General features: G+C 36.4%; 2 protein-coding genes and 2 pseudogenes across 4 annotated transcripts; 3 read left to right on the top strand and 1 right to left on the bottom strand.

The window, feature by feature from the left end:
- The first annotated feature begins 1,452 nt into the window (after positions 1–1,452).
- LOC120149219 (26S proteasome non-ATPase regulatory subunit 9-like) lies at positions 1,453–3,169 on the top strand. Of its 3 annotated transcripts, none has more exons than XM_039162093.1 (5): positions 1,453–1,718; positions 1,823–1,901; positions 2,016–2,111; positions 2,252–2,579; positions 2,966–3,169. In XM_039162093.1, the coding sequence occupies exons 1-5, from the start codon at positions 1,578–1,580 to the stop codon at positions 2,985–2,987; spliced, it is 666 nt and encodes a 221-aa protein (XP_039018024.1). In that variant the 5' UTR covers positions 1,453–1,577; the 3' UTR covers positions 2,988–3,169. The 3 variants fall into 3 exon arrangements, with proteins under 3 accessions (XP_039018024.1, XP_039018015.1, XP_039018020.1); XM_039162084.1 differs by having other exon boundaries at positions 2,225–2,579; positions 2,966–3,150; XM_039162089.1 differs by having other exon boundaries at positions 1,460–1,718; positions 1,841–1,901; positions 2,225–2,579; positions 2,966–3,127.
- A 2,952-nt stretch (positions 3,170–6,121) lies between these two features.
- On the top strand, positions 6,122–7,738 carry LOC120149743 (annotated as a pseudogene).
- A 455-nt stretch (positions 7,739–8,193) lies between these two features.
- Positions 8,194–9,856, bottom strand: LOC120149733 (annotated as a pseudogene).
- Positions 9,857–10,082: 226 nt separating this feature from the next.
- On the top strand, positions 10,083–12,081 carry LOC120150829 (pentatricopeptide repeat-containing protein At1g08070, chloroplastic-like). The gene has a single exon (XM_039163450.1). The coding sequence runs from the start codon at positions 10,219–10,221 to the stop codon at positions 12,046–12,048; it is 1,830 nt and encodes a 609-aa protein (XP_039019381.1). The 5' UTR covers positions 10,083–10,218; the 3' UTR covers positions 12,049–12,081.
- The last annotated feature ends 777 nt before the right edge of the window (positions 12,082–12,858 follow it).

Below are 12,858 nucleotides of genomic sequence, written 5' to 3'. Positions count from 1 at the left end.
GATTATGGAATCTTAAACGACTATCAAATTTCAGTTATCATGTTAACGCCCAACTCAGACGACAATTAATTTTTAACATAAAAGGGCGAGTTTAGAACATAATGAATATTCGAGTGACCATTTTGTTAATTTTAGTAGTTGAATGACTCAACAAAGTAATACTTTATAGTTGAAGGGTCATTTTGTAATTTTTAATAGTCAAAATACTTAATAAAATAATGTCATATAGTCGAGATCACTTGTACTTTACCCTAAAAATTCTTCATATTTTTTCCTCAGCCCACATCGCGCGAAGCCACGAATCACGCACCTTCCCCTTGCACTAGAGGTGTGTATACGGGCTACCAGTCCGTTTAGCCCGCGGGTTTTGACGGTGCGGGTTTTGACGGAGCGATTTAAAAAGCTCGTATGCATAAACGGTTTTGAATTCTAAGGCCCGTGGCCCGTCCATTTAACTCGCGGGTTAAACAGGCTTACCTGCGGCCCGTTTAAAAAAATTAAATGCTTTAAATGCAATAAAAATAATGTTCTAACTTGCTACACCTTTAAAAATGATCTAGTAACTTGACAGGAAGGTAGCACAGTCAAAAAAATAAATAATATTTAAATTTTATTTTATAAAATAATATTTTTTTATATTTTTTTAATCATTAATATATATATATATAATGATATAATTACTTAAACTCAAATTAAAAAAAACAATATTCACTTATATCACCATATTGAAAAACAAATAAAACAATAACCACACTATACTTTTATAAAACACAATTATTTAATGCTATAATATGAAGACACAAAAGTGTCTGCAAGCAGAAATTCAAACAGAAAAATTCAATAAAATATTTTTCAATTTTTCTTTTAGTTTTCTTTCTTATTTTTAATCCAAATATTACGTGTCATGTGATATATTATTAAAATATCACGTGACTTTTTATAATTAAAGAACGAAATGGATAACATACTTAATGAAAAAAATAAAAGTCAAAATTAAATAAAAAATCTTTAAATACCAAAATGATAATGATGTAAATTTTATAAGACTAAAAGACTATATAAATATTTTAATTTTAATTTTTTAAAATGAAGAATAATTTGATATGTTGTAAATGAAAAAAATAAATATTAAGCAGCAGTAGAATGATTACAAATGCTCTAATAAATTTAAGAACTACAATGGTTACAAGTAATATCATATTTATAGGTAATTTATTTTATTTTTCTATAAATTTTTTTAAATTTATTTTCTCTCAAATTTTATAAATTTTAAATTAAGCGGATTTTTATGGGCTTCACGGACTACCTGTGGTTATACCTATTAAACCCGCGAGTTTAACGGTCCGGATTAAAAAACCTGCAATTTAAACAAACTTCAATATTTTGTGTTTAAAACCCGCACGAATCGCGATTTAAACGGATAACCCGCGGGCCTTAACCCATATACCCACCTCTACCTTGCACGTCTCCCCTCCGAGGAGCCAATTTCAAAACCCGATTGTCGTTTCCGCCAAGTTAAATCTAAACCTTCTAAAAGCTCGCTTCAGAAGAACGCAAAAATATAAAAATAAAGAACAATGGTTGGGGAAAATCTTAAATCGGAGACACTGAAGCTCATGGATAAAAGGAGTGGAGTAGAGGCTGAAATGAACGCCATAATTGAGCAGCTTTCTCAACCTGGGGGTCCTGGTCTCTCCGGCAACCTCGTCGATTCCGAAGTATTTTCCTCTTCTTCTTCTTGAATACCCATATACATTTACTTACTACTTTAATTTCGTTATTAGGATTAAAAAATTCACTCTTTTCTATTTCCTGATATTAGGGTTTTTGTACTTTCCAGGGGTTTCCTCGTGCTGATATTGACATCCCATGTGTCCTAGCACAACGACATCGTCTTGCTGGTATCCTCTATTTTAGTATTTTTCACTTATTATAATAATAGAGTTAGTGAAGTTGAGGAAGGTCTGTATTAAGTATTAACAAAGTTAACAAATTTTGTTGCTTTATTTGAGCAGAATTGAAAAACGATCATGGGGAAATTACAGAGAAAATAAACGTTAATATTCAACTTTTGCATTCTGCAAAACTTACTTCAACCCCTAAAGGTTCAGGTTAGGCTCAATTCCTTGCACAATTTGTTTAGATAAATGATTTCGTGCTATATTCTTTCAATTAACTCATGTTTTCCAAAAAAGTAAGCCATACCAATTAACCAATCTGATAGGTGTTGAAATGAATCAAATTGCATCAGTTGCCAGTTCTGGTGCATTGGCGGCCTTGCAAAACATTACTTTGAGAGATTCACGGGGTGCCAATGATATGGATTTGATTTCTGGTATGCCCTTTGCAATTGTTGATGAAATAGCTGATGCATCTCCGGCAGCTGAAGATGGTTTACAACTTGGAGACCAGATTGTTAAATTTGGTAATGTGAAAGCTGGTGATAATTTGCTACAACAACTTGCTTCTGAAGCTCAGGTTAATCAGGGTCTTCCCTTACCTGTCACAGTCATGAGACAAGGAGCATTGTTTAATCTGTCAGTGACTCCTAGAACATGGCAAGGCAGGGGCTTGCTAGGGTATGCCACTTCTTCTTGATCTGATTATCTGTACTAGTAGTAAATTACAGATCATATCAGTTTATCAATACCTTCATTTTAGGTTGTTGCTGAAGAAACAACTTATAGTAGTGGAAGTGGAAAAATAAATAAATAAATAAATAAATGACTACTCAATTCCAAGGGGTTGACGTCTGAAATTAATGATTTGGGTCATTAACAGTAATAATATACACTAAAGCAATCAGTTAGGAGAGATAAGTGTGATTTGTAGATTATTGCTGCAATGAATGTAGAAGTTTTTTCTTAACGTGTATGAACTGCAAAGATAAACTTCTTAGAGCTGTCTGCTTATTTATTCACTTTTGAATATTTACTAATTTGTGGGTGATTTTGAACTATTGCAGATGTCATTTTCGTATCATGTGATTTTTTGCTTCATCAATGGAACAGAATAAAGCAATCTGGCTGCCTTCATTTTACCTGTTTTAAGACAGTACTCAGATCTCAGATAGGGATATTAACATTGACCTTTTCTGTCTAAATAGATTCTCGAGGATATATAAAATATTTTGCTTTTGAATGAATCCAATGTTTTTGTTGCATTGTTGAGATGTTCCTGTTACTTTTATTATAGTTTTTGAGGTAGATCCTTTAATATTCTCTCTCTAAGTTGTGAGATAAGGGAAGTTATTGCTCTGTTGTTATTGTGTCACTTGGCTTGTATTGAGTCTAAGCTATGAAAGATAAGAGTTGATTTCTGGTGAGAGTTCCAGTGGGTTTTAGGAGGAACCACCACTAAACCAAATATAAAGGGCTGATGTTTCAGTTAAGTGATTACTCGAGTTCTTAGGATAGGAACTTGGAAGCCAGTAATAAAGTAACAAGGCAAACATAGCCCATCACAGATAGTTTTTTCAACTTGAAATTGAGATTGTCTTTCTCCCTTTTGACCCCCATTTTTCCCGAGTTGATTACTAGCAAGAAAGGAACTAACCTTGCTTTTGCTTTTAAGTTTTATATCTAAACCTTCCTTTTTTGTCTTCAGCTTTGATCCTTCACTTTTCTTCAGTTGTACAATGTAAAGTGCAGTTGAGAATCGAATATGACAAAAACAATCCCTTTCCCACAACCTACCCCATGTAAATTTTGCTATACTTTAAATCTAATAGAAAGTGTTTGGTAAGGGAATTTGATTCCATTCTTAGCGCATGTTTCTTTGTTGATATCAACACCAAAGTTGAACATATTAATAAAAGGGAAGATTACTCACCCAATGCTAATTGTTTTCCTTTCTTTCTTAGATGAAATTTTGTCATTTGGGCAATTGCACTGGTCAAAAGTCATCCCCCTTCAAGCATTAAAACTCGATTTTGGCATAGGTTAATAGCATACTTATCATGGAAATGGTGGACCCAAAAGATTTTAATTCATTTCTATAGAATTAGTTCACAGTTAACAACCACTGTATTTCATTGCTAACATGGGATGAAATTTCAACTTTGAAAGTAAAATTAAGCAAAAGCCAAAGTCAATTTGCATTTGGGTTAAGCCATTTTCACGAACGCTTGCAAGCGGTGAACCCTATCCCTTTTCCACTTTGGTTTCCTTCATCACCATTCCGTCTTCGGCATCATATTCCCTCACCGGCGTCGTACTCCGTCATCAGCAGCCTACTCCATCATCGGCGCGCTCTACTCGTCTTCCGCACAACATCACGACATCATCTTCGTCTCGGTTCCTACCATGTCTCAGTCACAAGTATTTTCTTTAATCACAAGTATTTTTTTAGTGTTTCTGTTTGTGCTTGATTGAGTTTCTGCTAATAATGTTTATTTGTTTGGCGTTCCTATTTCCACTTTTCCGTTCCTGTTCGTTTTATTTTTTTTTTATTTTTTTTCAATCATAAAATTAGGTTGTTGTTTTCTTCGTAAAATACTATTGGGTTATTGCTTTCTTCGTAAATACTATTGGGTTGTTGCAGCAAATAATCTTTTCGGTGGTTGATTGGTCTTATGTGAAGAGTCTTGTGTCATTTAACTTATATATGTTATGACTTGTGATATTTTTATACCTTTTAATATTGTGAACTTAAAAAGAGTGTTATATATATATATATATATATATATATATATTGCTTTGAATATTATGTAAAATTTAAAAAAAAAATATTATTTTATATAAATCGGTTCAACCGTGATTTAACTACGGTTGAACCAGTGAACCAATACCTTTACCGATTTAAAGTCCGGTCCGATTTTAAAAACATTGTCATTTACAGTTTACCTTCTAATTTGTTTCCTTCTCATCGAGCTGCTAAACTTGGAACAAATACCATTATCATGGGCACGCTGTATATGTAATCATAGTCATTAATGGTCCCCCGAGTAGAGTTGTATAATGTAATCTTTGAGCAAACATTAAAATATGTGTAATTCTCTTATCCGATGTTTATCTGGTACACCAAACCTTCATTAATGTATATATATATAACCGGTCACAATCAAATGAAATACAGCAAGCAAATCTTCGCTTTTCTTTCTCCTCCACTCAATGGTTCTTTACTTCTCTGTCGATACTATAAATATACTAGCTCCACTTCTCATAGATTGAGCACCATTTTTTCTTTTTTTTAAGTATCCAGGAAAATAAAGAGGATTCTTAAGTATGGAGTTGCCTACAATTGTGTTGGCTTTTCATTTTCCTTTAGATAATCTCCGGAACGACACAGTTAAACTTTCACAATGCAGAATAGAATCTCTGTTTTCAGGAACGGACCAGGTCACCGGGATTTCACGTGGAACTTGAACTTATAAAATTCAATGATCAAAAACAGATTTTTAATAGAAAAAAAAATTAAAATATATAATAATTTTAAATTTTTAGCGGACTGGCTTGAAGCCAATTTGATTGATTTAAAATTTTCAATGAATATAAGACTTGGTCCCATTATTTTCTTCTTCTTTTCTTTCAAAGTTTAAAGTCTGAGCCTTTAGCTTCTAATTCTTAAAAAGTGATCTCGTTTTTGTTTAACTTTGGTTTTTGGGTATTGGTTTCTAATGCTGAATTTTGAGGACTTTGCATAACTTTTGAGTTTTATGGATTTTTGCAAGGTATGTTTCGGATGGTAATTAGAGGTTGCTGTGTGGGTTTTTGTGGATTTAAGTGAAGCTCAGAGTGCTAGAATTGTAAATTTGAGGAAGCTTTGTGTGTGAAAAGCTGAGATCTATTTTAGGAGCTTTAAAGGGATGAATATATGTACTGTTAGTTCTTTATACTATAGATGTGCAATTGTTGGCGTCGAAGATTTATGAAGTTGTCTACCTTTTTCTAATATACGAAGAATGTGATTGTTGTACTGGATTTTGTTAGGAGTTGTGATAATTTTATTTTAGGAGTTGGATAGGCAATGTTGAGGATTGGAGTGAACTAAAAGAGCTGATAAGGTGGGAATTAGGATTTGTTTGAATTTAATAAAGAAGAAGCTGAGATCCCTTGATAATTAGTGTTGAATTGATAGATTTCTTGATCAATGTCTGGTGCTCCATGATTGAGATCGAGAAATGTGGCCAACTCAGAGGCAAGGCCTGTACTGGGACCTGCGGGAAACAAGGCAGGTTCGTTAAGTTCAAGAAAACCAGCTTCGAAGCCTTTGAAAAAGGTTGAAAAGTCTCCAGTTGGGGTGACTGTAGTAGTGGAGAAAAAATCCCTTTCATCATCTACTGTTAATTCTATTTCTCCAAAAATTCATTCTGTTAGTGCTCCTTCAGTGCAGTTTTTACATTATAATTTATGTTGCTTTCCTCCTAAGACTCCCAATTGCATATGGGAATTGGGTTCTGTTGTTGTTGTTGTCCTCCTAAGACTGCTCTCGATTGTTTGTATTTTTGGTTGTTGGCATCAGATCCAGTTTATGTTGATTTCCATGATGAAGGGTGGGGAGTTCCTGTACATGATGATAAGTAAGTGATCTCAATATTTCCGTGTCTCCCACCTGGTTGCTTGTTAAAAGGGCTGTATCTCTGGTAATAAAATTCCGTTTGATAAGTAGTTTGTTTGATATTATTTTCCACATGCAGGGAATTGTTTGAGCTGCTTGTACTTTCGGGTGCATTGTCTTGAACTTACATGGTCTTCTATCTTAAGTAAAATGCATATATTTAGGTATTGTTCCCTTAATTTCCATCAACTTCGTTTAATAAGCAGTCTCGTTTCTAAAGTGTGTCTTTTATTCAGAGAAGTTTTTATGGATTTTGATCCTCTTGCTGTATCAAAATTGAATGAGAAGATGTTAATCACACATGGTAGCGTGGCAAGTTCTTTGTTATCGGAATTGAAGCTGCAAGTGCACGACAAATATCTAAGGTAGATTCTCTCTTTCTTCTTTTCACCATTCTTTTTACCTTGGTTACCTTGAAAGGCAGTGCTCTGTGAATCACTTGTAAACAGAATAAACTACATTCAGTGCTGTACTTGTGGTCTGGGTTTATTTTTCACGTATATCTCCTGGTGCAAAATTCATCGAATGACCGATACACTCGATAGCAAGGCCACTCACATTATTCTTTCTTGTTCTGGCAAGTAATTAAACAAATAGAAAGGTGCTTAGTGATCACTTATGTGATTAGGATAGCTGAATAGCTGCCCTAAATCTCCGGGCATATGTTTGAATCATATGGGACAAACCACTAGGATACAAATTTGCATTTCGGTGAGGAAACTTAATTATTAACATCAATTAGATGCCAGTTTTCTTAGTTGGTATGTCCCAAGTAATTCATATGTTTATTTACTTTCCAGTGTCCACCTCTAGCTCTTGTTCCCGAAGTTATTAGTTTCCATTATTGCATCTAACCTTTTGTAGGTTTCGATGATGCCAGGTTATCGATGAGTTCAGGTCATTTGACTGGTATATTTGGAGTTTTATGAATCACAAGCCTATAGTTAGCAGATTCAGATATCCTCGCCAGGTTCAGGTTAAAACCCCGAAAGCAGATGTCATAAGCAAAGATCTGGTACGAAGAGGTTTTCGAAGCATAGGGCCTACTGTCATCTACTCTTTCATGCAAGTGGCGGGAATAACAAATGACCATCTCACGAGTTGTTTCAGATTCTAGGAGTGTATACCAGCAGCAGAAACAAAAGAAGAAAATGTAATGGAAGATATGCCTGAAGAGAAAAAAAAAACAATAATGTGATCTAAATGGAATTATCCATAGATTGTTTGAGTTTCTCCTCAGAATGATGTTGGCTGGCGACAGATGGTGCTCCAGTTTCGATCATTGTTTTGCCGCATTGACTGATTCAATATACACTCTTGGGTAACAATGAAAGGTGGTTTTACGTATAAAGTTTAGTTGAATCCTTATGGATTTTTAATATGCTAGAGAGAATGCTGAAATAAAAATGCAGACAAATAATGCAAAAGAAGCAAAAGAGAAACAGCAACAACACGAAATCAATTGACATGAACATATAATTTCCTTAGATGTCGTAAAGAAGCTGCCCAAATTTTTTCATGTGAGAAGTGTCCAGGCATGACACAACAGACAGGCTCCCATCGTTACTCGGACTTGGTAAAACATGTCTTCCCGTTTTGGGACACTTCAGCTGGTCTTAACCATATGGGATGACCTCATCCAAAATCAGCATCATAGAGAGGCAACCACATCCAACTATTGATACTGAGATTCGGGCACTGAAAACCCCATGCTTCTCGAACGGGAGCCTTCACATTAGGCACTTTTTCCATGTAATCAAAATCAGCATCATAGAGAGGCAACCACATCCAACTATTGATACTGAGATTCGGGCACTGAAAACCCCATGCTTCTCGAACAGGAGCCTTCACATTAGGCACTTTTTCCATGTAATCAATAGCTGACCTTAGATATTCATCATCCATTCACTTCAATATGTCCTTGATTCTCTTTGAGGTGTCCGAAAATGATTGATTGGATCTCACCGTGCAATGCTATGGTTGCAGACATAAAGATCGCATTGCCAAGATAGCCTGGTGAGAGAGAAGGTCTCAATCTAGACCGTCCATCGATCGGAATATGCAACTTAGTCGTCTGATCATCAGGGAGGCATCGGGCTATATTTATGCAACGCCATATATGTGCTGATAGGCTGTTGTAGGTGCTATAAACACCACCATCTCTGTTTCTGTTTGCCTTGTCTTTCAAGGTGTTGAGTTGATCACGAATAAGTTTGATGGAGACAGTAGTTTCAGGTTCCCATTGGGGTTCTTCAGCAGTATTCATGGAAAGAGGTGGGTCATGTTCGGCATGGTGAAAAGTCGGAGTCAGTGGAACACGAGCTTGAAGAAGTGACCTGTCGATGTAAGGTTAAACACTAAGAGGCAGACCTCGAGCCATTTCAGCCCAACTGTTAATGAAATGAACCGAAGCCGGACCATCTGCTAAAGTATGCCGTACTCCGATCCAAAGACCAACTCCTCCACACCTGAACCTTGTTACCTAGCAACATTAATACAAACATTAGAAACAATTCAAAATCAATTAATTCCTTACGTATATGTGTGTGTACCTGTGTTAAAATGAGAGGATATGATGAAACATCAGCAGAATAATCAACTTTTGGAACCAATCTCCAAAAGTCTGGACTATAATTCATGGTGTTGCCGACCAAATCGTCGACTACGTACTTAGTTTCAGCCTCTATGAATAAAGCTCCTTTCTCCATTGCAGACTATCTCAATTTTTCCATTTTCGTCCCTCCCTAATCTCCCAGCCATGGGGTAGAATGGGACAAGAACTTTGCTTAAAGCTTCCTTGAGCAGACGAGTGTCGAAGAAATCGGAAGAACCATTTGGTCTGAAGAAGTAAAGAGTAGGGACATGATGCAGTGTCATTAGTAGTTCTAAGTTTGAGCTCCATAACCGATGCTTTGGTGTCTCCTCTGCTGGATACACGATGCTCGACTCCTTGATAGCAATCTCCGTATCTCAGGTCTTTCGCACCTACACATAAAATACATCCAACATTGTAAGAGCTTTTATAAACAGATTGAAGAGTAAATTGGTAAGAGATTTGAAGTTAATTGATTCTTCTACAAACACGCCTCACATGCATATACCTTGAACGAAAAATAAGAATATACCTGTTAAGTTATTATAGGCTTAGAATTCAACTGCTACATATCAGCTGTTTAGTTCTAGAAACCATTGTTTTTTTTCCCTAACATGGCAAGCTCATGGACGACCGACTTGCTAAAGGAGACACTCGAATTTGGCTCATTTTGCAAATGCAAAATGCCCAACTGTCTTTTTTCATTACCTTAAAGGGAAAATATATACATTTAAAAAATTAGTAACAGACGTGTGGTTGTCAAATTACATGTAGACTTTTTATTACAAAACGTGGATGAAGAAAGAAATTGCAACCAATTAAATTTAAGTTTTAATTTTACACATTTTGACTGTATAAACTTTGGAATATTTAATAACATTAAAATCCGAATAATCAAACTTTTCCTTCCCTACGAGTTCCAATCTTTTGATGAAAAAGCAACCCGGAGAATAGCTGGTAAAGATTAAGAAATATACTCTTAAAACATACATTTTTCTTACGCAAGTAAAGGTTGGTTTTTGATGAACTGCAAAAACTAGGGATGAGTTTACTCCCATCGTCTCTACATGCAAACTTCAATCCCAAAAACCAAGCTTTTAATTATTATCCGTACAATCACAACATCCGCCACCGTCAGCTGCAGTCAAAGAGCTGCGTCGGAACGTGGCTTCCTAAGCCTTATCCAATCTTGCAACTCCTTCTCAAACCTCCTCCAAATCCAAACACAAATCATCAAACTGGGTTTTGAAAACAACCCTTTAATTCTCACTAAATTTGCATCCAAATCCTCTGACCTCAACTCCATTGAATACGCTCATCGTTTCCTCTTTTCACCCCATTCGAACACCCATTTCTACGATGCTTTCCTTTTCAACACTATTATCAAAGCTTATGCTCAAACTGGGAACTTAAAACCCAAAGCTTTATTGGTTTTCAATTTCATGCTTGAATGCGGAGTTTTGCCTAATAATTTCACGTATCCTGTTGTTTTAAAGGCTTGTGCTGCCATTGGGGACTTGAATTTAGGCATGTCCGTTCACGGGTCGTTGTTAAAATTTGGTTTTGACGGGAATGATCCTGTTTTAAACACTCTGGTTCACATGTACTGTGGTTGCAAAGGAGGGATCGTGTTTGGTCGCAAAGTGTTCGATGAAATGACGAAAAATGACTCTGTTCCTTGGAGCGCAATGGTTGGTGGGTATGTCCGATTGGGGCGATCGAATGATGCAGTTGACTTGTTTAGGCAGATGCAGATGCGAGGCGTGTGCCCTGATGAGATTACAATGGTTGCAGTTTTGTGTGCTTGTACTGATTTAGGTGCACTTGAACTCGGGAAGTGGGTTGAGTCTCTTATTGAGAGGGAAAAAGTTAATAAGTCCTTGCAGCTCAATAATGCGCTTATTGATATGTTTGCCAAGTGTGGTGATGTTGATAAAGCTTTGAAATTGTTTAGGGTCATGAATGAGAGAAGTATTGTTTCCTGGACCTCTGTCATTGTTGGTTTAGCCATGCATGGGCGTGGATTGCAGGCTGCTTCTTTGTTTCAAGAGATGATAAGAGATGGAGTGGCACCAGATGGTGTTGTTTTCATTGGATTGCTCTCTGCTTGTAGTCATTCTGGACTTCTTGAGAAAGGAAAGGAATATTTTAATTTGATGAGGAAGGAGTTTGGTATTTTGCCTAAAATTGAACACTATGGATGCATGGTAGATATGTTATGTAGGGCTGGACTTGTTAGAGAGGCAGTGGAGTTTGTTCAGGATATGCCTATTGAGCCAAACTCTATTATTTGGCGAACACTGATAAATGCTTGCCGTACACATGGTGAACTCAAGCTGGGAGAGAGCCTTGCCAGACAACTAATCCGAAATGAGCCTATGCTTGAGGCCAATTACGTCTTGCTTTCGAATATTTATGCAAAGATGTCTCATTGGGAGAAGAAAACCAAGACTAGGGAAGTGATGGACTCCAAGGGCATGAGGAAGATTCCAGGGAGCACTACCCTCGAGCTAAATAACCAGATCTATAAATTCGTTGCTGGGGATATGTATCATAATCAGTACAAGGAAATATTTGAGATGGTAGATGAGATGGGCAGAGAGATGAAGAGGGCTGGATATGTTCCCTTGACCTCAGATGTTATGCTTGATATCGATGAAGAAGACAAGGAAGATAATTTGAATAGGCATAGTGAAAAGCTGGCCATTGCTTTTGCTCTTACGAATACACCACCAGGGACTCCTATTAGGATTGTGAAAAATCTGCGAGTTTGCAGTGATTGTCATTCCGCTACAAAGTTCATCTCTAAGATATATAATCGAGAAATTATAGCAAGGGATCGGAGTCGGTTTCACCATTTCAAGGATGGTTTATGCTCGTGTAACGATTTCTGGTGACAAAGTAAGAGAAATGACAGCTTTCCAAAGCTACCCGAGAAATAAAATAAAACAGTTCACTGTATCTTTTTTATGCAAACCCTTGCTTGAATATCATGGTTTAGTGACTTATGCATGCAGCTAAAATTTAGGTCATTAGACCTACAAGCCTGCGTCAAATTAACTTCCTAAGTACTTGGTAATGAATGCTAATCAAATTTTATCACAACATAGGTTGATATTTCTAAAGGTGAGAGTTAGGTGATCCCTATTAAAGGCATTGAAGGCTTCAAATGCCGTGACTAGCCCATCATCTGGGCGAGATGTGGGGCGTGAACTTGTCAAAAGCCTTAAAAAGTTAGGCACTAAACCAACTCAGTAACTCAAATGTTGGCTTTTCAACGGAGGGTACGAATAAACATGTGGACTTAAAATCGATATCCAAAACTCCCCTCCGTCCTGTTGGACAAAAACTATCGACAGGGTGCCACTGCCGTAAGCGACATCTGTTCAAATTTTCCCAAAACAGCAAAAAAGCTGAAATCAAGTTCACAATCACACACGTAAACAAGCATTGTTCTCTTTTCTGAACAAGAATCGACTCAACAGCTACAAACAACTACAAGGACTCCATTAGAATCTTCTTCATTTCAAATGTCTTTGTCCCATTCCATTACCTTTATTCTCCATCGGTAACATATGGCATTACTAGTTTCTGCGGTAGGTAAATCGTTTTCATTTACCAACAGTTATGCGGCACAAACTAATATTTTCATTCACAAAAGCGCATCTGGCCCTGGTTTTACCATTTCAAGTTCCATCCGCTCATAC

This window comes from Hibiscus syriacus, unplaced genomic scaffold, assembly GCF_006381635.1.
Source record: "Hibiscus syriacus cultivar Baekdansim isolate YM2019G1 unplaced genomic scaffold, ASM638163v2 tig00002793_pilon, whole genome shotgun sequence".
In the NCBI taxonomy this organism is placed as follows: domain Eukaryota; kingdom Viridiplantae; phylum Streptophyta; class Magnoliopsida; order Malvales; family Malvaceae; genus Hibiscus; species Hibiscus syriacus.
Note: the sequence above shows the minus strand (reverse complement) of the source record. Positions and strands in the feature narration are given on the sequence as shown.